Source organism: Entelurus aequoreus, linkage group LG11 (genome assembly GCF_033978785.1).
Source record: "Entelurus aequoreus isolate RoL-2023_Sb linkage group LG11, RoL_Eaeq_v1.1, whole genome shotgun sequence".
NCBI classification, from domain to species: domain Eukaryota; kingdom Metazoa; phylum Chordata; class Actinopteri; order Syngnathiformes; family Syngnathidae; genus Entelurus; species Entelurus aequoreus.
In genome coordinates this window covers 36,627,477-36,651,264 of record NC_084741.1, presented here as the reverse complement: position 1 = coordinate 36,651,264, position 23,788 = coordinate 36,627,477, and the positions used below count along the sequence as shown (strand labels likewise).

General features: G+C 39.6%; 1 protein-coding gene across 3 annotated transcripts in view; it reads right to left on the bottom strand.

Moving 5' to 3' along the window:
• LOC133660054 (uncharacterized) overlaps positions 1 to 22,305 on the bottom strand; it is a 30,430-nt gene extending 8,125 nt beyond the window's left edge. The window contains exons 1-9 of one of the 3 annotated variants that reach the window (XM_062063140.1): positions 22,053 to 22,305; positions 7,005 to 8,453; positions 6,797 to 6,928; positions 4,574 to 6,718; positions 4,361 to 4,483; positions 4,132 to 4,275; positions 1,587 to 1,706; positions 1,351 to 1,506; positions 1,169 to 1,281 (exon numbers count right to left, since the gene is read on the bottom strand). In XM_062063140.1, coding sequence (XP_061919124.1) covers positions 1,169 to 1,281; positions 1,351 to 1,506; positions 1,587 to 1,706; positions 4,132 to 4,275; positions 4,361 to 4,483; positions 4,574 to 6,718; positions 6,797 to 6,928; positions 7,005 to 8,358 — 4,287 coding nt within the window. In that variant the 5' untranslated portion in view covers positions 8,359 to 8,453; positions 22,053 to 22,305. The other 2 variants (XM_062063139.1, XM_062063138.1) reach the window with 2 other exon arrangements.
• Positions 22,306 to 23,788: the final 1,483 nt, after the last annotated feature.

The window sequence follows — 23,788 nt, the reverse complement described above, 5'->3', positions numbered from 1 at the left end:
TTTAAATGTTTTATTATTCTAGCAGTAATGTTGTAGAAGTAAAGGATTTTTTTTTCTGATAGTTTGTGAGGGCACCGAAGGGACTGTTTGCGTGTGTTGGCAGAGCAGCGCACAGTTCAGCTTGTTCTTGTTTTGATTTGTTAATAAAGAGAACATTGATTCATCACTCCGTTGTTATCCATCCATCCATCTTCAACCGCTTATCCGGAATCGGGTCGCGGGGCAACAGCTCCAGCAGAGACCCACAGACGTCCATCTCCAGAGCAACATTAGCAACTTCCTCCTGAGGAATCCCGAAGCGTTCCCAGGCCAGAGAGGAGATGTAATCCCCCCATCTGGTCCTTGGCCTGCCACGGGGTCTCCTCCCAGTGGGACGTGCAACGAGGACCTCCCTACGGAGACGCTCGTGAGGCATCCGCACGAGATGCCCGAACCACCTAAGCTGGCTCCTTCCAAGCGAAGGAGCAGCGGCTCTACTCCGAGTCTCTCTCGGGTGACTGAACTTCTCACCCTATCTCTAAGGGAGATGCCAGCCACCCCTCTGAGGAAACTTATTTCGGCCGCTTGTATCTGCAATCTTATTATTTCGGTCATGACCATAGCTGAGAGTAGGAATGTAGATAGCTCGGTAGACCGAGAGCTTTGCCTTCTGGCTCAGCTCTCGTTTTGTCACAACAGTGCGGCAGAGAGACTGCAATACAGCCCCTGCTGCTCCGATTGTCTGGCTGGTTTCCTTCTCCATCTTTCCCTCACTCGTGAACAAGACCCAGAGATACTTAAACTCCTCCACCTGGGACAGAGTCTCGTCCTCTACCTGGACTGTACTCCATTGTTATGCATCCATCCATTTATCCATCTTTTTACCGCTTGTCCCTTTTTGGGGTTATGGGGGGGCTTGAGCCTATCCCAGCTGCACTCGGCAGAAGGCATGGTACACCCTGGACAAGTCGCCACCTCATCTCAGGACCAAAACAGATAGACAGACAACCAATCACGTTATGTTTGATAGATATACAGTACTGTATAGTACCTCAAATTCTGTTGAAAGTGTACAAAAATGTTAACAAAATTTGGACTTTATTCAAGCCTGGAACTCATTATTAACTTTTCGATTTATGAACCCTGTTCGTAATTCGAGGTTCCACTCTACTAATAATCATTTTTTTACCTTCGCCACCTCTCCTACCACCTGGTAGATCAGTCTGTAGCTGTGGTAAACTATGGTAGAACTTTTCCAAGTGATCAGAGCAGATCGGGCATCCACCTCACTGGCTTTGAACACTTGAGGAAATAAAGAATAAATCACCATTAAGTTGTGATTTCACCAAAGAAATTGTCTTACTTACTCACCATTAGCTGTGGTAAATGAAGTCGTAATCGCTGCGCTCTGCAGACTGTCCTTCTGGCTGAGGACTTTGACAGTGTACACAGTGCCTCGTTGCAGGCCTCTCAGCTGGTGCTCCACTGAGTTTCCAGACACCATTACTGTCACCGTTACATTCGGTGCTGCGGTGAGGAGAATCATTAAATATACCAGTTATCTCGATTTAATATAGTTTAAGCAGGTTTGAGGTTCTAACGCTCACTCTTAAAAGACTCATAGCTGATGATAAAGCGGTCCACCTTCCCCAAGCTGGGGGTCCATTGCAGCACTGCTCTGGTATCTGTCACGTTGATGGCCCGGAGGTAAGTTGGAGGTGCAGGCACTTCAAATAAGTTACAAAACAACATATTTTAACAACATGGCTTGCATTGCACCAGTCACAGTATCTCACAAAAGTGAGTACACACATCACATTCTAACAGCCATTATTATTTAAAGCAACATTTCTCAAGAGAAAATACTATAGGAAGAAAACTTGGATATACTTTGGAGTAGTCTGTGTATGTGTATGTGCTGGGAATGGCTCAACACACTGCTATTATTGTCTAAATAGCTGGCAAATAAAGGGAGTCTCGAGATAATAGCGTCTTGCAGTCAAGCATGGTGGTGTTAGCGTCATGGTTTGAGTCTCCGTGGGTGTTGCCCAATGATGAAGTTCATGAGGAAAAACATGAATTTAAACATGCACTGTGACATTGTGAAGGAAAGCATGAATCCGCTCCCTTGGGAAAAGTGAGCCACACTGCAGTTTTTCAACATGATAATGACGGCAAACACCTCCAAGATGACAAGTGCCTTGCTGAGAAAGCTGAGGGTGAAGCTGATGGTCTGGCAAAGTATGTCTCCACACATCAATAGTGATGGGATCGGCAGTTCTTTTGACTGTACTGAATCACTAGAATCGGTTCCTTAAACAGTAGAAGGGATAATAATAATAATAATAATATCAATCAGAATTGATCCCCAAGGAGAAATTTATTTTTGTCACAATAACTGTGTAAATAATAGCCTATGTATGTGTACATACATTAGTTATTATTTTAATTTTAAATCTTCTCAAAACAGCCTGCTTACACTTTACCCCCCGCCCCTTCTTTCTGTCTCCTCTACTAGTCTACTCTCATTTTGTTTTCATGTGGCTTGTTTTCATGGGATTGGCAGTTCTTTTGACTGTACGAATCACTAGAATCAGTGACTGACAACGCCACACTGTGGCCGCAGTTCATTACGTGTACCGAATCTCTTCTGCAGTTCTTTTGACAGTACGGATCACTAGAATCAGTGACTGACAACGCCACACGATGGCCAGTTCAGTATGTGTACCGAATCTCTTCTGCAGTTCTTTTGACAGTACGGATCACTAGAATCAGTGACTGACAACGCCACACGGTGGTCAGTTCAGTACGTGTGCCGAATCTCTTCTGCAGTTCTTTTGACAGTACGGATCACTAGAATCAGTGACTGACAACGCCACACGGTGGCCAGTTCAGTACGTGTACCGAATCTCTTCTGCAGTTCTTTTGACAGTACGGCTCACTAGAATCAGTGACTGACAACGCCACACGGTGGCCAGTTCAGTACGTGTACCAAATCTCTTCTGCAGTTCTTTTGACAGTACGAATCACTAGAATCAGTGACTGACAACGCCACACGGTGGCCAGTTCAGTACGTGTACCGAATCACTTCTGCAGCAGCAGTACAGTTTAATTGCAAATCAGTATTATTATAATGATGATGATAGCTACTAAACAACAACAACAACAACAGTTGCAGTAGAATGGATAATAATAATGATAATAATATGAATCAGAATTGATCCCCAAGGAGAAATTTATTTTTGTTACAATAACTGTGTAAATAATAGCCTATGTATGTGTACATACATTAGTTATTATTTTTATTTTAAATCTTCTCAAAACAGCCTGCCCTACACGTTACCCTCCGCCCCTCCCCCTCGCGTCGCTGCTGCTCAGCCTGCACGGATTTTCTTTAACTTTATGTGTTGAGATAATGGGGACGTGTGTTTGTTTTCATGTGGCTTGAGTCAACATTAGCCGTTAGCTTGGAGAATGAATGGAGAACGGATGCCAATGGCATGAAACATATCCCCGCGACGGGGGGAGAATCACTCGCGGCATTGGGGCAAGCAGAGCAGAGAGCGAGAGCGTTGACGTTCACTGAGTGATTCATGTCGTTAATCCGCGGTGAACAAATCGTTTGCTCAGTCCCTCCCCCCGCCCTCTCATTGGCTGCGTCGTTCGCCGACGTCGAGGGTTCAGTGAGTCACAGAATGCGCCAGTTCCACTCATACCGGCATGGTCGCGGCGGAGCTCAACTGAACTGAGAAAGGAACGAATCAGTTCATGAAGTGATTCGGTTCAGTACGTTCACTCAAAAGATTTGTTCTTTCGAACGAATCGTTCGCGAACCACACAACACTACACATCAAACCAATTGAGCATCTATGGGGAATTCTCAAGTGGAGGCAATGTGGATGACTATGTGTTGAATTATTACTTAGTGAATAGTACAGATCTACTGTATACTGCTTTCAAAACTGTACACTGACTAGTTCAAGGAATATGCCAGTTATGTATTATTGTCCCACAAGAATATATAATAAAATAGTTTCTCCAGATATGATGGGTGTACTCGTTTTGTGTCGGATTCTGTAGGTTTAGTGGGTTAGTGCATTCAGTACTGCAGAAGTATTTTGATACTAGAGATGAATGGAATGGGTGGTGTACCTGTGGTAATAATAGACAGAAGAGCATCACTTTGGGCTTTGCCTTGTGTAGAGGTTACAGTGACCAAGTAGGATGATCCAGCGGACAACTTGGAAAGAACAACATGAGTCTGCTGGGAGTTCAAGCTAACCGAACGTGTTTCTCCTTGAAGGACAACAGTGGAAATACAATGTTTATCTTGATTAACCCAAGTGGTAGTGGTCTTCTTACATACCACAGCATAACTGACCTGTTACAATGTGGGTGTATGTGACTTTGTAGCCTGTGATGGCGGTCTTGGGTTTGGACCAAGACACCATGAGTGACGTTTCTGTTATGTTCGTAAATACCATATCGGTGGCTGCCTCAGGACCTACAGCAGGAAAATGAGAAGGTCCGACACATGGATGCATTCACTGATTCTCAAGACAGTTCATAGTGTATGTGGTCCAATTTGTTTTACCTGTAACTGCAATAACTCTGTGAATATTGGATCTTCTGTCAGCAGCAGTACCATGTATGTGCAGGACATAGCGTGTGCTAGCGCGAAGGTTACTGAACTCAACTGACCGCACACTACCAGGAACCACTATTAACATTCTCTTAGTTTCTGCTTTACTTCTGGATCCAACAACTTTAACTGAAGAAGTTGTGATCTCCTTGTGCACCTGGACCTCTTTTGCATTCTTTGCTGCTTGGCTATCTCCCTCAAAAGCCTCCTCTTCAAAGTCCTCATAGTCCCCCTCATTGTCTTCAGTTCGCGGCTCTCTTCTGATTACTGTGAAGTTCTTGAACATTCCTTGTGGTGCTGACCACGTCACAATGAAGCTGTGGGACGAGATATTCATAACCCTAACTGAACCTAATCCCCCTGTACTTTTGGTCCTTGTCATAGAGCCACCATTGGCGGTTGTTTGGCTCTGTCTAGTTTCATCGACAACAGTAGCATTCACAATGTACTGACTTTTTAGATTGACTCTCCCTTTACCGGTCTTAATGTGTGTCCCATCAACAGAGTGCACACTTATGGTTTTTCTCCCTTGTCCAGTCTTGTCATCCACAGAGTGTGAATTTACTGTATTTGTACCATGTCCAGTCTTAATATCAGCAGACTGTTCAGTAATGGTGTCTCCCCCCTTTCCAATTTTGCTAGCATCTGTTTTTCTGTTGTCAACAGAGTTCACAGTTGTATAACGGATCCTTTCACCAGTCTTACCGTCAACAGAATAAGAAGTTATGGTATCTCTCCCTTTTCCTGTTTTCACAGCATCTGTCATTGTTGTAGTTTGTCGGCCTTGCTCCGTTTTTCCGTCAACAGAGTGAATAGTCATAGTATCTTTTTCTTTCCCAGATGTAGCATCAACAGAATGCATCGCTGTATCTCTACCCTGTCCAGTCTTGCTCACCTTTGTGTTTCTGTCATCAACAGAATGCAAAGTTGTAGTATGTTTGCTTTGTTCGGTCTTGCCATCACCAGTGTTTGCAGTGATGATGTTTCTACCTTTTCCAGTCTTACTTTTAACAGAGTGCACAGTTATGGTAAATCTCCCTTTCTCAGTCTTTGCATCCACAGATTGACCACTTGTATTTCTTCCCTGCCCATTAATGCCATCAGCAGAAGACACCGTTGTATCTCTCCCTTTAGCAGTCTTGCCATCCACAGAGTGCAAAGGTGTAGTGTGTCTGCTTTTTCCAGTCTTACCATCAATAGAGTGCACTGTGATGGTAGCGCTTCCTATTCCGATTCTGCTAGTATCTGTGTTTCTGTTATCAACAGAGTGCAATGTTGTACTTTGTCTCTCAGTCTTACCATCAGCAGTCTGCACAGTTATGGTAACGCTCACTGTACCGGTCTTACCATCAACAGAGTGCACTGTTGCAGCCTCCTTCCCTTTTTCTGTTTTGCTAGCATTAGTTGTAGTATGTCTGCCCTGTCCAGTCTTTCTATCACTCAAGTGCTCAGATAAAGTGTCTACTTTGACCTTCTTGATCAGTTTGGGCCCTGAATGTTGAGTAGAATTATTTTCAAATACTGTTGATTGCTCCATGGCGTCTTTTCCAATTCTGGTTTTGTTGGCGACCATAATCTTGGTAAGCATTTTTGCAATTTTACCTGTCCCATTTGACTTTATTGTTGTAGTTGAAACAACAATCTGGGTTGTGTTAGTTTGAGGTTCATCTTTCAGTTGGTCAGATTTGGAATAGGATTTAACTATGGTTCCTTCCCTTACAAATGTGAGATCAGTCTTTTTAGGATCCATGACTGCAGTGTTGGCTGCAGTTCGGGCTTCTTCTTGCTTTCTTCCTCCTTGCTTCAACAACGCTTGGCCAACAGTTGGACTGGATATCTTTGTGTTACCCTTTATTATAATTTTCTTCCCATAAGCATCCAGGTTGACTTGTGCTTTTCTAAGATCTAGTTTAGCTGTAGCGGCTAACTTTGATTTAGTGTCAGCCTCCTTGGTATCAGTCCCCTTCTTTTGCTCCTTCTCCAGGTGCTCTGTTGTGCTGGTTCTTTCTTGTTTTTTTTCTTTGATAGTGCTGCTTTCTTTGTTCACCTTCTGGGATACTGTGTCCATTTTGACCTTAATTGTCCCCTTAAATTCTTCTGGGAATACAGAGCATAACGGTTTTCAGTAAATAATGAATACCTGATATAAACATTGTCAGTTAAAGTATCACTTACTTTTACTACACTCAGCTCCTTGGACACAATCACTGCAGTCTGAACCCAGAAATCCTTCCTGGCAGATGCATTTTCCCTTCTGACATTTCCCATTGCCACTACAATCATTTGGACAATTTGCAGAACATGGACCTGGGCGGCAAACACAACAGTTACACAATATTGGAGAGACTTTCAAACATGTAGGGCAAAACTCAAAAAACCATACATTTCTCTTTCAGAGAGGTCATCTCTCTCTCCAGACGGGCCAAGCGGATTTTCAACTCTGCCATCTCTGAATCACATCCACCGGCACAGCCACCAGGCATTAAACTGATCCTATGTGTCATGACCAAGGGAGCACCAGGTTTTAAGCTTACTTCGTGCTCCGTGGTTTGGCTGGACTCGCAGTCATTAGCAACTACCACCTTAATAGGGTGTGCAGGAGCAGTCTTTACTTTGTTGCTGCTGGAATCTTTAATGACAGGGGCCTGATCTGCTGAGGCCTTTGCAGAGATGGATGCATCAGTCTGAGCCATGTTGGTTGGTTTTACTCTAGAGTTCTGTGTATCATTGGCAGTGGGAGATTTGATGTCTCCAGTGTGGTTAGCGTAAGTTGTGGCCTTTTCTTTGACGGATACAGAATTACTGGATGTTGTAGTTTTCATTGGGGTTGAGAGAGCAGCCTGGGCAGTAGATGCAGGTTTGTCTTTTGAGTTCTTTACATCAACAGTAGACGGAGATTTTCCCACAGCTGTCTGATTGACAGAGGCCGTGGACCTATTTTTGACAACTGCAGAACTGTTAGCTGTCGTATCAGTCTGGACTATAGGGGCATGCATGTCTTTGGAGTTCTTCAATTCACTGGTAGAGGGAGATTCCATAGCAACTGTCTGATTGACAGAGGCAGTCAGCTTCTTCTTGGAGGTTTTACTGCTGCCGGCTGGCTTTGTGGACATTGACTGGGTATTTTGAACTACGGTGGGTGTTGGCTTGACTTTGGCAAACTTCCCATTGGTGGTTGAAGGAGATTTCTCAGACGCTGTCTGATTGACAGAAAGTTGGATTTTATCTTTAGTGGTATTAGCTCGGTTGACTGATGCAGACCTTGCTGATACTGACTGATCATTCGCATTTTCAGTGGGTCCATGATTGTTCTTCGTAAACTTCACATCACTGGCTGGTGTGGATTTAGCCAAGCCTGTCTGGTTTACTGACACCGTGTGCTTATCTTTCTTGACCACAGATCTACTAGCTGTGGATGCCTTTAATGAAATGGACATAACGGTGGGGTTTTCGACTTGGTTGGGCTTGCTTCTAGCACTTGCTGTGGTGTTTATCGCTGGAGGTTTTTGGTTGGGCAGAGGAGTGGGTAAAACTATCTGATTTATATTGTTTGTCTTTAGAGTGGGGCGCCCATTTGGTTTTGTGGAACCAGTAGAGCTGGTTTTCGTTTTCAAAATGGTGAAAGTGACGTTGGTTTTAGTCAAGTAATTTCCTGTGTAGTTTTTCTTCTGATTTGTGGTGGATTGAAGAGAGGGAAATGGGGTAAGGAGGAGGAAAAGTCCCAGTGTAAACAGCATTTTGAGCCAGTAACAGTCACCGGGGATTAGATGTATGTTACTCCTTAGATTGTAAACTCCTTCTTCTATGTGAGTGGTAGTAAGCAAGCCTTAACCTACAAATAAGAAGAAATTAACAATTAATTGTCACGGAAAGTTATACAGTACATACATCTATGATATCTATGTATAATTAGGTTATAAGAATATTATAAGTACTGGATCCTAAAGGAAATATAGTTTTAGTCTTAACCCTATGAGTTATCTAAATGTAAAGGTTCACTGTGCAGCGCATGCAAGAAATCTAAACACGTTAAAGCTGTATAATTTTTGTATTACTGTTAATTAAAATATCATTAGTTTTCTAACAAATCAATATAGCCTTATTGCAATAAACCATGACTGATCACACTATGCTTTAGAAATAGACCATTTTAAATTTAGCCTAAACCACATTTTAGGTAACAAAATGTGCCAGTGTTCTGACCCTCACCCATAATAGTTAATTCATCAGCTTGCCCAAACCAAATTAGATGGTTTCGTACAGGAAAGGAGAAGGTGAATTGAGTGTCTGACGGTGAAACCAAGTAGAGAGCTAACAGTGGGGGACTGTATAGAACTGTGGAACATTGTATGTCTTTCACGTCACAGATGCTTACATAAGCGAACATGAGCTCTAGTAACAATAATAAAAGTCATGGAAAAATATGTCAAATAAATGCATAGAATTTGTGGAAAATTGAACAACAGGCAAACAATTTGAGATGCATGCTGATCTAAAATTAGAGTTCAGCAATTTTGTGAATTTTCTTTTTTTTGTGAATTATATTTATATAGCACTTTTCTCTCGTGACTCAAAGCACTTAACATAGTGAAACCCAATATCTAAGTTACATTTAAACCACGTGTGGGTGGCGCTGGCAGCAGGTGGGTAAAGTGTCTTGCCCAAAGACACAATGGCAGTGACTAAGATGGCGGAAGCGGGTATTGAACCTGGAACGCTCAAGTTGCTGGCACGGCCGCTCTACAAACTGAGCAACACCACCCCAATAAGGAGTACATTTGATCCATGCTGTAATTGGCTTTGTGGGATTGCATTTTAAAGTTGTTTTTTTTGTTAATTAAATTCATAACTCACTGTTATACTAAATCATATGCAGTTTACGTGAGGACCCAACCGAACACAATTACTGGTACACCTGCACAATCTAAAAATCAAAGAATAAACAAAAAACATCACTATGTATAAACCCATATGTTTAATTAAAAAAGTCACTTACCCTAAAAATGATTTGGATAGTTTATCTCTGTTTGGTTCCTTCCATCTGATTGGAAAATCTTACGTAGACTTGCGGGGTGGGAGGTGAGAGGAAGGATAAAGGAGGCGAGGGATAAGTTTGCTCCTACTTAAGGGACCACTACCTCACTCCCCAACTCCACCCCCTGTGGCCCCACTCTCAACCAACACTGAAAATATTTTAACTTGACAAAAAAACAGATTTAATTCCTTTGACTTCAAATATTTCATGGATCTGTGATGCAAGCATTTACTTGATATGTAATTCAGGATTGTATCATTTATGTTTATATTCAATTTGCTCTACAACAAAGGTAATTATTTGCATGCATTTAATGTTGACAAACAAAAACATTGACTGAAAAACAGTCCGGTCTGAGAACCATGATTCAGCTGGAATACATAACAACACTGTAGGTATTCAGGGCCCACTGATGGGTCCAGGAACCTCTCGCTATATGAATTGACCGTTTGTAGGCATTAATGAGATGTAGCTACGCCGCAGTTATGTAAGAGACCAAATATCCAGCAGATTTTAAGGAATGCTCTGTGGAGGACGTGCAAGTTAGACCAAAATGGCCACCCACCATCACTACTTTTATAAACCACATGAAGACAGGTTAACCGAGGCTTCGCAGCAAACGGGCATGAGTGACATTTTGCAGAGGAGCAACAGATTCAACTATCACAGTATGTTCTGTCTATTAATACAACAGCAAGTTATGAGGAAATTAGAGAACCCATTCAATTATTATTATTTAGACTTCCTGAATGGAAATCATTTGACACACAATAGCAATTGTAAAATGCCACTGTTTCAGGCGCACATCAAAACCACATGGTTGAGGTGCAGGCTCAAAAGATCTCCAAACATATATGAAAACAAGAGGGAAACATTAAAAATTAAATTATTAAATTACTAAATTATTTATACTTCTAAAAAATGTTGACTCAAAGTTCCTTTTTTTTAACGTGACATTTCTTTTTTTAATTGAAATAACACAGAAGATAATGAGACGAAGAGGTATCATTGTGGAAAAAAATGTTTCTCATCTTTTATTGACATTAATACAACAATTTTAAGCCAAAAATTGCCAGAGTGTATGACTCGGGCTTGTCTGGAACTGTTAACCATTGATGGACGGTGGACCCCAAAAGGGCTCCCTCTTCATTCGTGTCGCCACCTAGGGGTCACACTCAGTAAAACAAAATGCACTACTCCCCACTATCCACTCCCCTCCAACTGCTGACCCTGCTGTGGCCTTTGGGAGAGGCCGACGAGAAAGACCACCTTAATCAACCAAAGCTACTGCACACCTGACAAAACTCAAGCATCTCATTAAAAACATCCCCTACTTGCTCGGTTGTTACGCATATTTAGTAAGTATTAAGTGCAATAGTGTTATTGACACAAAAACTGTTGTGGCGGACCAAAGCTCAGGCGGACTATAAATTGGTGTTGGTGTGCACACAGTCAGCATTTACACAGTGTATGTTTTAAGTTGTTTAAGTATGCTTGCCGCTTTTAAAGGATAAACGAGTCTCATACTGTATGTGCCTCAAGTTTCTACATTTTGGTTAATACTTATTTCCTTAATTCCCTGTCAGTTTTGTTGGTAGCTTAATGATGGGTATAGGAATTCTTCCAAAGACTGATTGTTAGCCCAATTGAGCCATTTATCTGTAAGTAGGTATCAACATTTAATCCTAAAATCAGTTACCCTGGTTAAAGTTGAAGTTTAACTGAAATTGAATCTGTGAAAAGTGAGCTCACCACCTGTATAACCACAAAGTATGTTTTTAAAGATTAAAGTACCAATGATTGTCAGCTAAAAAACAAAAACAAAAACACAGGCTTCGCTACATACCTTAAAATAAAGTCTGGAGCTGTGCCAACTATCTATCAGTCAGGCATGGGAGCTTTAAATTTGTTTGTTTAGGTTTGTTTTTCTTCAGAAAATATGCCAACCTACAGTAGCAGTACAGTATGTTGCTATTAAAATGTAAGTCTAATTGTAGCGCACATAGCTTTGCCAGTGTTGCTAACATTGTTTTCTTGTCTCACAATGAGACACACTTTTTTTGGAATTCGCAATCATTATAAAAGACATGACAGATGTATTTTTTTAATGCATGTTAATTTGTAAATAAAAGTGCGCTTACAGCGGAGCCAATGGGAGGTCCTCTATTTCGCCTATAAAACCGAATAAAACAACCATCCGAAAACTGGCAAAAATACTCCCATTTACATTTGACTTGAATATTAACCAAGTGTTATTGGTATTGTTATTATAAGCGCTAATGCAAACAAACTATTTGTAGCGGCACTGTGATCATGAGCTTGTGTGCCAATGTTAACATCATCGACTGATCAGCTGCTTCCTTGTTTCCCTGCTTGTCAAACTTTATTCTAGATAAAAAAAATCATCCCTCCATTAGTCAAAATACATAAATATTAAATGTTATTATAAATGACCTCGTTAATACATTACATATATACTTACAGCACATATATAAAACCCTAATGGATGTGTTTGGATGTTTTTAAGGGCTTTACAGGCAGATTAGAGCGGCTACCTTCGGATCCATTGTAAGCAGACTTTTGATCGCATTACACACATCCATCATGTCTTTCATAATGATCGTGAACGGTAGGCCAAATTCCCCAAAAAGTACAGTTACCCTTTTAATGTTACATCATAGTATGTGATATACAGCAGTGGTCCCCAACCATTTCTTTATGGGAAAAAAAAAATAAAAAATGTTTGCAAGCGTTGACCGGTCCCCAGCTGCAAAAAGGTTGGGGACCACTGATATACAGCATCTGTTACGTTGGACAAGTGTTACAGTGTACATGTACAAAATGGATAAAGTGTGAACAATTACGCCTTTTTGGTGACACACAGACTACGTTTACATTGTGGACCAAATCAGGATTTTTAAAAATCTGATTATTTCCAGCTGATTGTTTAGTTTAGAGGTAAAATGTAATTTTGATCAGACTGCAGTCTTGACATGCACAGTCCCCAACGTGGCCCAAATGTGGACTCTACACAATTTGCATTTGCAGCTCGGTAAAGTTAAAACAAAGGAAGTTGACCAGATTATGTGAAGTGAAGTGAATTATATTTATATAGCGCTTTTCTCTAGTGACTCAAAGCGCTTTACATCGTGAAACCCAATATCTAAGTTACATTTAAACCAGTGTGGGTGGCACAGGGAGCAGGTGGGTGAAGTGTCTTGCCCAAGGACACAACGGCAGTGACTAGGATGGCGGAAGTGGGGATCGAACCTGGAACCCTCAAGTTGCTGGCACGACTGCTCTACCAACTGAGCTATACCGCCCCATGTAAATGAACCAGGACGTCAAAGGTAATCAAAAAGGTCAACCAACGAACAAGATTTCTCTATAGAATCTCCTCTCTGGTCAACAAAAGCACCATGAGGATTCTAGCGGGAACTCTCGTTCAACCCTTTTTCGATTACGCATGCACCTCCTGGTACCCTAGCACCTCCAAAACCCTCAAATCTAAACTCCAAACATCCCAGAACAAGCTAGCCAGATTACTTCTAGACCTCCACCCCAGATCACACCTCACTCCTACCCACTTCTCCAAAGTGGGCTGGCTCAGGGTGGAGGACAGAGTAAAACAACTTGCACTGAGCCTGGTCTATAAAATCCGCTACACCTCCCTGATACCGAAGTACATGTCAAACTACTTCCTTAACGTAAATGACCGCCATAACCACAACACCAGGGGGAGCTCCACTAACCACGTTAAACCCAGATTCCGATCTAACAAAGGTCTTCATTCTCTTTTTATGCCACATCAATGTGGAATGCGCTCCCAACAGGTGTAAAAGAAAGGGCATCTCTATCCTCCTTCAAAACCACAATAAATGTTTGATGATAGTTTATATCTGATAGTATATATCTGTATCATGAATCAATTTAAGTGGACCCCGACTTAAACAAGTTGAAAAACTTATTCGGGTGTTACCATTTAGTGGTCAATTGTACGGAATATGTACTTCACTGTGCAATCTACTAATAAAAGTTTCAATCAATCAATCAATCAAAGTCGCTATTACACGAGAAAACATGTACGCCACAGATCAGGTTGTTAGTGGGTTTGTGCTGTGGCTGTTGTGTAGAGCAGTGTTTTTCAACCTTTTTTGAGCCAAGGCACATTTTTTAAATAAAAAAAATACAGAGGCACACCACCAGCAGACAAGGTTAAAAAAATGAAACTCCACCAGGTTGTCGTGCCTTATTTTGAGTTTGTTGTTGTTTTCCAGTGTGTAGTGCTTAAGTTCCTGTCTTGCGCTGTTATTTTGGTGGACCTTCCTGTTTTGTTGGTGTTTCCCTGTAGCAGCTTCATGCCTTCCTTTGAGTGCTATTCCCCGCACTTGCTTTTTTTTCGCAATTAAGACTGTTTCAGTTGTGCGGACGCTATCCTTCTTTGTGGGGACATTGTTGATTGTCATGTCATGTACGGATGTGGACGGCGTCTCTGCTCCACACGCTGTAAGTCTTTGCTGTCGTCCAGCATTCTTTCTTTGTTTACTTTGTAGCCAGTTCAGTTTTAGTTTCGTTCTGCATAGCCTTCCTTAAAGGCCTACTGAAACCCACTACTACCGACCACGCAGTCTGATAGTTTATATATCAATGATGAAATCTTAACATTGCAACACATGCCAATACGGCCGGGTTAACTTATAAAGTGCAATTTTAAATGTCCCGGAGAACTTCCGGTTCGAAACGCCTCTGAGGATGACGTATGCGCGTGAAGTAGCCCGGGGAACAGAGGTATGCCTTCCACATTGAAGCCAATACGAAATAGCTGTTTTCATCTCATTCTGGATGTATTCTGGACATCTGTGTTGGTGAATCTGTCGCAATTATGTTCATTGCATTATGGAGAAAGAAGCTGAGCAAGCAAAGAAGAAAGTTCTCGGTGCAAAGCGGACGTATTTTGCGAAGGAAGTCAGCAGCAACACAACACAGCCGGTGTTTCATTGTTTACATTCCCGAAAGATGCAGTCAAGATCGAAGAACTCGGATAACAGAGATTCTAACCAGGAGGACTTTTGACTTCGATACACAGACGCCTGTAGAGAACTGGGACAACACAGACTCTTACCAGGATTACTTTGATTTGGATGACAAAGACGCAGACGTGCTACCGTGAGTATGCAGCTTTGGCTTCCAAACATTTGATCGCTTGGACGTACGTGCGCGTCACGTACGTAACTTTGTTTAAATATATAAGCTTTATGAACCTTGGGTTAAGTGAACGGTCTTTTGGGCTGAGTGATTGTGTGTGTTGATCAGGTGTTTGAATTGTATTGGCGTGTTCTATGGAGCTAGGAGCTAGTAGAGGAGCTAGGAGCTAGCATAAACACCTAGGTGTTTTTATGCAGGATTAATTTGTGGCATATTAAATATAAGCCTGGTTGTGTTGTGGCTAATAGAGTATATATATGTCTTGTGTTTATTTACTGTTTTAGTCATTCCCAGCTGAACATCAGGTACCGTGAGTAGCAGCTGCGCTTCCAAACATTTGATCGCTTGCCAGTACATGCGCGTCACGTACGTTACTTTGTTTAAATATACAGGTATAAGCTTTATGAACCTTGGGTTAGGTGAACGGTCTTTTGGGCTGAGTGATTGTGTGTGTTGTGCAGGTGTTTGAATTGGATTGGCGGCTTATATGGAGCTAGGAGCTAGGAGCTAGCATAGGAGCTAGGAGCTAACATAACAAACACTTAGGTGTTTTTATGCAGGATTAATTTGTGGCATATTAAATATAAGCCTGGTTGTGTTGTGGCTAATAGAGTATATATATGTCTTGTGTTTATTTACTGTTGTAGTCATTCGCAGCTGAATATCAGGTCACCCCCGGCTCTCACAGCATCTTCCCTATCTGAATCGCATCCACTCTCCACTAGTCCTTCACTTGCACTTTACTCATCCACAAATCTTTCATCCTCGCTCAAATTAATGGGGAAATTGTCGCTTTCTCGGTCCGAATCTCTCTCACTTCATGCGGCCATCATTGTAAACAATAGGGAACTTTGCGTATATGTTCAACTGACTACGTCACGCTACTTCCGGTAGGGGCAAGCCTTTTTTTATCAGATACCAAAAGTTGCGATCTTTATCGTCGTCGTTCTATACTAAATCCTTTCAGCAAAAATATGGCAATATCGCGAAATGATCAAGTATGACACATAGAATAGATCTGCTATCCCCGTTTAAATAAAAAACATTTCATTTCAGTAGGCCTTAAGCTTCAATGCCTTTTCTTAGGGGCATTCACCTTTTGTTTATTTTTGGTTTAAAAATGAGATACCTTTTTACCTGCACACTGCCTCCCGCTGTCGGTTGCATATTGTGATCATGACAAACCATGTTCCCGACATCTACAGAGCAATTAGCTACCTGCTGCCACCTACTGATATGGAAGAGTATAACATGGTTAGTCTGCCGAGCTCTAGACAGCACAAACACTCAACAACGGCACATTATTTGCGGATTATAATTACTGGTTTGCAAAAAATATTTTTAGACTTAGACTTAGACACACTTTAATGATCCACAAGGGAACATTTTCCACACAGTAACTCAGTTACAAAGGATGGAAAGGATAAAGGTGAAAAAGATCGTGCACACAAGGGCACAAAAAGAAGTATAAAGTAGACTTAAAATGTACCAATTTTAACCCAATTAGGTGAAATTACATAATCTCCCACGGCACACCAGACTGTATCTCACGGCACAACTGTGTGCCGCGGCACAGTGGTTGAGGAAGTGGGAAGACGATGGAAAACAACTGCAGGAGGAGGAAGAAAAGAGTTGCAAAAAGAAAAGAGATTTTGCTGAGCACATGAATGACGCAGCTCGACCAAATATGACGTGAACATAGTAAACGGGTCTCATTGCTGTTTAGACTGCAATCACATTTGAAAAAATCCTATTCCAAACGCATACGGACTTCCTCCTGATGTGGCCCAAATCTGATGCAAAAATATCACATTTGAAGCACTTTGTAGCGTTTAAAATAGCAAAAGATATCCGATTTGTGTCACTTGAGGGTAAAACATTTATATTTGCTGTTCAGTGTAAACGGAGCCACACTCTGTCAGAGACAGGCGTGGTCAAATGCAGCTCATTGGTGTTAAAGGGAAACTACACTTTTTTTTAAAAAATGTTGCCTATCGTTCACAATAATAATGAAAGACATGATGATGGATAGTATTTTTTTTAATGCTTTCTAAATATTAAATAAATACGATCAAAAGTCCGCTTACAATAGAGCCCATGGGAGCCGCTCAATTTTGCCTATAAAGCCTTTAAAAAACATCCAAACACCTCCATTTTATTAACATGGTGTAAGTACAGATGTAATGTAGTAACAGGCACATTTATTTATATTTTTACATATTTTGATCATTTTAAGCATACGCAGTGCATTAATTTCAATAATGAATCATGATCTCTGCTTTTTTTCCCCTTCATCCCTGATTTCTACTCACTGCAGACTTAATGAGAGCCAACAAACATAATAAAACATCACTTACTGTACAATGTATGCTGTCATTAGGATGCCGACTGCTAGCATGTTCATATATTCCCATTTAAATGAAGAATCACTCATAATCCTCGCAAAGAGACAGGGTTTACTCTGCGCCTTTTCGTGTCGTTCTCGCCAGTCTTGGGTCCTAAATGGCTGTCAAAGTGTCCCAACTTGTCGGATTATATCCTCAGTAGGGATGTCCGATAATGGCTTTTTTGCCGATATCCGATATTCCGATATTGTCCAACTCTTAATTACCGATACCGATATCAACCGATACCGATATATACAGTCATGGAATTAACACATTATTATGCCTAATTTGGACAACCAGGTATGGTGAAGATAAGGTCCTTTTAAAAAAATTAAATAAAATAAGATAAATAAATTAAAAACATTTTCTTGAATAAAAAAGAAAGTAAAACAATATAAAAACTAGGGCTGGGAATCTTTGGGTGTCCCACGATTCGATTCAGAATCGATTCTTGGGGTCACGATTCGATTCAGAATCGATTTTTTTTTTCAATTCAACACGATTCTCGATTCAAAAACGATTTTTTTTAATTTTTTTTATTTTTAATTTTTTATTTTTTTTTATATTTTTTTAATGAAAACAATACACAACAATACCATGATAATGCAATACAATTTCAAAACAAAACCCGACCCAGCAACATTCAGAATAGCAATAAACAGAGCAATTGAGAGCAATTGAGGACACACAAACATGACACGGAACAATCTAAAAGTAGTGAGACAAAAATGAATATTATCAACAACAGTATCAATATTAGTAACAATTTCAACATAGCAGTGATTAAAAATCCCTCATTGATGTTAACATTACAAACATTAATAAAAAAAAAAAAAAAAAAAAAATTAACAATAGTGTCACAGTGGCTTTCACTTGCATCGCATCTCATAAACTAAATGTCTAATGATAATGTCAATGAGGGATTTTTAATCACTGCTATGTTGAAATTGTAACTAATATTTATACTGTTGTTGATAATATTAATTTTTGTTTCACTACTTTTGGTTTGTTCTGTGTCGTGTTTGTGTCTCCTCTCAATTGCTCTGTTTATTGCAGTTCTGAGTGTTGCTGGGTCGGGTTTGGTTTTGGAATTGGATTGCATTGTTATGGTATTGCTGTGTATTGTTTTGTTGGATTGATTAATTTAAAAAAAATCAAAAATAAAAAAAAATCAAAAAATAAAATCGATTTTTAAAAAATGAGAATCGATTCTGAATCGCACAACGTGAGAATCGCGATTCGAATTCAAATCGATTTTTTCCCACACCCCTAATAAAAACAGTTACATAGAAACTAGTAATTAATGAAAATTTGTAAAATTAACTGTTAAAGGTTAGTACTATTAGTGGACCAGCAGCACGCACAATCATGTGTGCTTACGGACTGTATCCCTTGCAGACTGTATTGATCTATATTGATATATAATGTAGGAACCGGAATATTAATAACAGAAAGAAACAACCCTTTTGTGTGAATGAGTGTGAATGAGTGTAAATGGGTGAGGTAGGTTTTTTGGGTTGGTGCACTAATTGTAAGTGTATCTTGTCTTTGTTATGTTGATTTAATAAAAAAAATGTATTAAAAAAAAACAACTACCGATAATAAAAAAAAACGATACCGATAATTTCCGATATTACTTTTTAAAGCATTTATCGGCCGATAATATCGGCAGGCCAATATTATTGGACATCTCTAATCCTCAGCCATCTAGTTTCCAGGTGAGATGCATGATTTATGATCTAAAACAGGGGTGCTCACACTTTTTCTGCAGGCGAGCTACTTTTCAATTGATCAAGTCGCGGGGATCTACCTCATTCATATATATAATTTATATTTACTTATTTATGAAACATATGTTTTTGTTAACAAGTTAAAGGTGTTTAATGATAATGCAAGCATGTTTAACACATATAATTAATATTGCTAATAAACTAAAAGTGTTTAATGATAATACAAGAATGTTTAATACATATAGTTAATATTGTTAACAAGTTAAAGGTGTTTAAAGATAATGCACGCATGTTTAACACATATAGTTAATATTGTTAACAAGTGAAAAGTGTTTAAAGATAATACAAGCATGTTTAACACATATAGTTAATATTGTTAACAAGTTAAAGGTGTTTGATGATAATACAAGCATGTTTAACACATATAGTTAATATTGTTGACAAGTTAAAGGTATTTAAAGATAATACAAGCATGTTTAACACAAATAGTTAATATTGTTAACAAGTTAACGGTGTTTAAAGATAATTCAAGCATGTTTAACACATATAGTTAATATTGTTAACAAGTTAACGGTGTTTAAAGATAATACAAGCATGTTTAACACATATAGTTAATATTGTTAACAAGTTAACGGTGTTTAAAGATAATACAAGCATGTTTAACACATATAGTTAATATTGTTAACAAGTTAACGGTGTTTAAAGATAATACAAGCATGTTTAACACATATAGTTAATATTGTTAACATGTTAAAGGTGTTTAATGATAATACAAGCATGTTTAACACATATAGATTCCTTTCTTTCATGAAGACAAGAATATAAGTTGGTGTATTACCTGATTCTGATGACTTGCATTGATAGGAATCAGACAGTGGTGCTGATAACGTCCGCATTTTCAAATGGAGGAGAATAAAGTCCTCCTTTCTGTCCAATACCACATGAAAGTGGTTGGTTTTTGGCATCTTATTTGTCCAGCTTCCGTACTCCTTTGTATACACTTTACAAGAAATACATTGGCGGCAAACTCCGTAGCTTGCTATCTTGTGCACGCCAGCTTTCTGAGACTCTTATTTTGTTAGCGCAGGCAGGATGAAGCAGAGCTTTTATTGTGCAACTGTGCAGTCGGTCTTTGGAGTTTTGACGACAGGTACGGCGCCAGAGTCTGTTGAAATAAAAAGTGCTTCTCGCCTTCCTGTCGGTAATTTTTTCCTAATAATGAGCTGGCAGCAGCCAGCGTCATCTCAGAAGACCCTCGGGTGCCGTGAATGTCAATCAAATGACGAAAGTGACATCATAGTGAAAATGTATGATCGCTCATTTTTAGGACTATTTTTTTAATGCCTGGCTGGGGATCGACTGACACACCCTCCGTGATCGACCGGTAGATCACGATCGACGTAATGAGCACCCCTGATCTTCAATAAACTTCTAAGGAGCAGGGAAGTGAGGAAGCAGCAGACCACTCAAGGATGGCAATTTAGAGACACACGTTAGTGCCACAATAAATAGTTTGTCTGAGTTAGCGCTTATAATAACAATATCACTAATACTTGGTTAATATTCAAGTTACGAAAATTAAATGGAGTATTGTTGGCGCTTTTTAAAAGGTCATCGGATTTTATGGGCAAAATAGAGGACCTCACATTGGCTCCGTTATAAGTAGACTTTTATTTAAGTTTATTTAATTTGTTGATGTAATATTTAGAAAGCATTACAAAAAATCCATCCGTTGTCATGTCCTTTATAATGATTGTGAACGATAGTCAAAGTTCCCAAAAAAGTACACAAAATGGTGTATTCCCAGTAGGGCTTACTAAAAGCACTTTAAACTGACTAATACCAGCATCAAGCTTATATTTTGGCCAACACACTTCCAAAATGGTACACTATTGTGGGACCATTGGCACTTAGAATTGTTAAAAAATATAATAATATGGGACAATAAAACATGTTTAAATGGTTAAACCTTGTTTACCTGGTCTGAAGTCTGACCTAGTAGTTAAAAAAGGTGGCAGACGTGCTGATTGATTTTGCAGGTGACAAATGTTCAAGCCTTGGCGGAGGTTTTCTGAGTGTCAGTGTTATTTATGCTGTCGAGATTGAAGCGTAATGAAATGTCTGATGGTGGGAGTGTGAAACAGAGCAGCCATTGATGAAGCTGCGATTGAAGTGATGCTCCAGTACTCGCATGTTGCTTACATTGGACCTGGTCGCCGAGATTAGAATAATATCAACACATAAGACCTTGCCTGTTCCTCGCTCCTCTCCTGCTTTCTCACTCTCTGGCGAACTTCCTCTACACGCACGAGTTCTACTTTTAAACATGCGAAGCGTCTCATGCTAATCTCTCTGTGATTTTATGTCAGCCATGTTAGACAAGCCGTGTTTTGGGCCACAAAAGAGGTTAAAGAGAGGCTTTTAGCCGTAATCTGCCTCCGTTTCTACGCCGCCATGAGACATTTGATGTGATCATTCAGTGCCAACGTAAAAAAACAACCCTCCTCCTGCATCACATAGCAGATGTTAGGAGGCAGGCAGTGTGGATATTTGAGGGCCACTGTGTGGAGCACAGAGACCCCTCTCAGCTTCTTTATGGCAAGGCCAGTGAAGGGGCGGGGGGGAGTTAAAATAAATAGATTCAGCTGCAAAGCTAAACCGAACTCAATCACCTTATTTGGAAGGACATGACAGAGTGGATGGATGGACTTCTTTTTACCACCAGCTTGGGATGTTAGAGATAACACACTGGCTGGACAAATCTACCTGGTCAAGTTGTTTTGAATGCAGAATAATATAGGGCTCTCTGTTTGTTCTATTTACTTAAAAGCTGGATCTCTTCCACATACATGTAATTTACGCTAGCGCATGTACGTGAAATAGAGAGATAAATGGATAGAAACACTGAAACTACTTACCCTTTAAAAACTCCTGACAGGAGTGGGAACAGGAAGCCATTTTCTTGCTAGTTGTTAGCCGTCATCCTACATGCTATTTACGTTAGCACAAACTCGATAGCTCAATAGCAACATATAGCTTTAGCTAGATAGATAGAACCAAGTCAAACTTCTTACCTATTTAAGACACGTTGTTGATATATGGAGACCCTGAGGGAACATGAAGCCATCTTTTTAAATAATTAGCCATCATGCTTTCTGCTACATGCTAGGGCTGGGCGATATGGATGAAAAAGTATATCTCGATGTATTTTTACTTAAACTCGATATTTGATATATATCTCGATATATTTTCTGGTGAAAATATTTATATAAAGATATTCATTTTTGAGCGAATTTCACTGAAATTGAAGTGAATGACAACTGTACTGTAAACAGTCAGTGGCACTTTGGTATGGGTATTAACAGCACAGAAAATAAACTGTTTAAGTAGCACATAATTACATAACATAAATAAAATAGAAAAACAGAATGTATACATAACACAGAAAATATTATTTCTACATAAAATAATTAACATAACTGTGCAAATAATACAAAATGTATCATACTCTGATTAAAAAACAAAACACATTTGCAGGCAGGCACTTTTTAATTCCCAGTCGACGATGTAATGGACTGTCACAGTGTACGGTTCGGTCAGCGCCAAGTAAGTGACTTTACGTAATTGTGCGTCTATGATCTTCCTCACTTCGGTATACATTTTTGGCAACTCGAGAACAGTTTTGATTTGGGTTTACATGGTAAATCAAGTCAAATTAATGTTTTATCCAGACGCATACATTTGTCCAAATGTGGCCAAGTAGACGCATTGTGGGTTTCCTGGATGTCGTCTACATCAGTGGTTCTCAAATGGGGGTATGCGTACCCCTGGGGGTACTTGAAGGTATGCCAAGGGGTACGTGAGATTTTTTTTTAAATATTGTAAAAATAGCAACAATTCAAAAATCCTTTATAAATATGTTTATTGAATAATACTTCAACAAAATATGAATGTAAGTTCATAAACTGAACATCAAATCAAGTAGGCTATTCCATTCATTACCATGAACCCAGAGTTTCCCCCATGCCATGATGGTTTGACCCTCACTAAAATGTCTGTCAAAAAGAACTGTGAAAAGAAATGCAACAATGCAATATTCAATGTTGACAGCTAGATTTTTTTTGGACATGTTCCATAAATATTGATGTTAAAGATTTATTTTTTTGTGAAGAAATGTTTAGAATTAAGTTCATGAATACAGATGGATCTCTATTACAATCCCCAAAGAGGGCACTTTAAGTTGATGATTACTTCTATGTGTAGAAATCTTTATTTATAATTGAATCACTTGTTTATTTTTCAACAAGTTTTTAGTTATTTTTATATATTTTTTTCCAAATAGTTCAAGAAAAAACACAACAAATGAGCAATATTTTGCACTGTTATACAATTTAATAAATCAGAAACTGATGACATAGTGCTGTATTTTACTTCTTTATCTCTTTTTTTCAACCAAAAATGCTTTGCTCTGATTAGGGGGTACTTGAATTTAAAAAATGTTCACAGGGGGTACATCACTGAAAAAAGGTTGAGAACCACTGGTCTACATCGATAAAAGAAACATCTAAGCAAGAGAATCCCTCTGTCATCTTCCACTAGTTTTTTTAATGTATAAATCGGGGTTTAGTAGCCCATGAGAGGGAGTGAGGAGCGGGGGAGAACAAGGAACACAACAAATAAGCGCCGTTTGGTCATTTTAACGTGAAATAAATTATATCAATATTACGATATTTTCTTAATTCATATCTTGTTTAAAAATATATCGATACATCTTACAAACTCGACATATCGCCCAGCCTTACAACAGGCT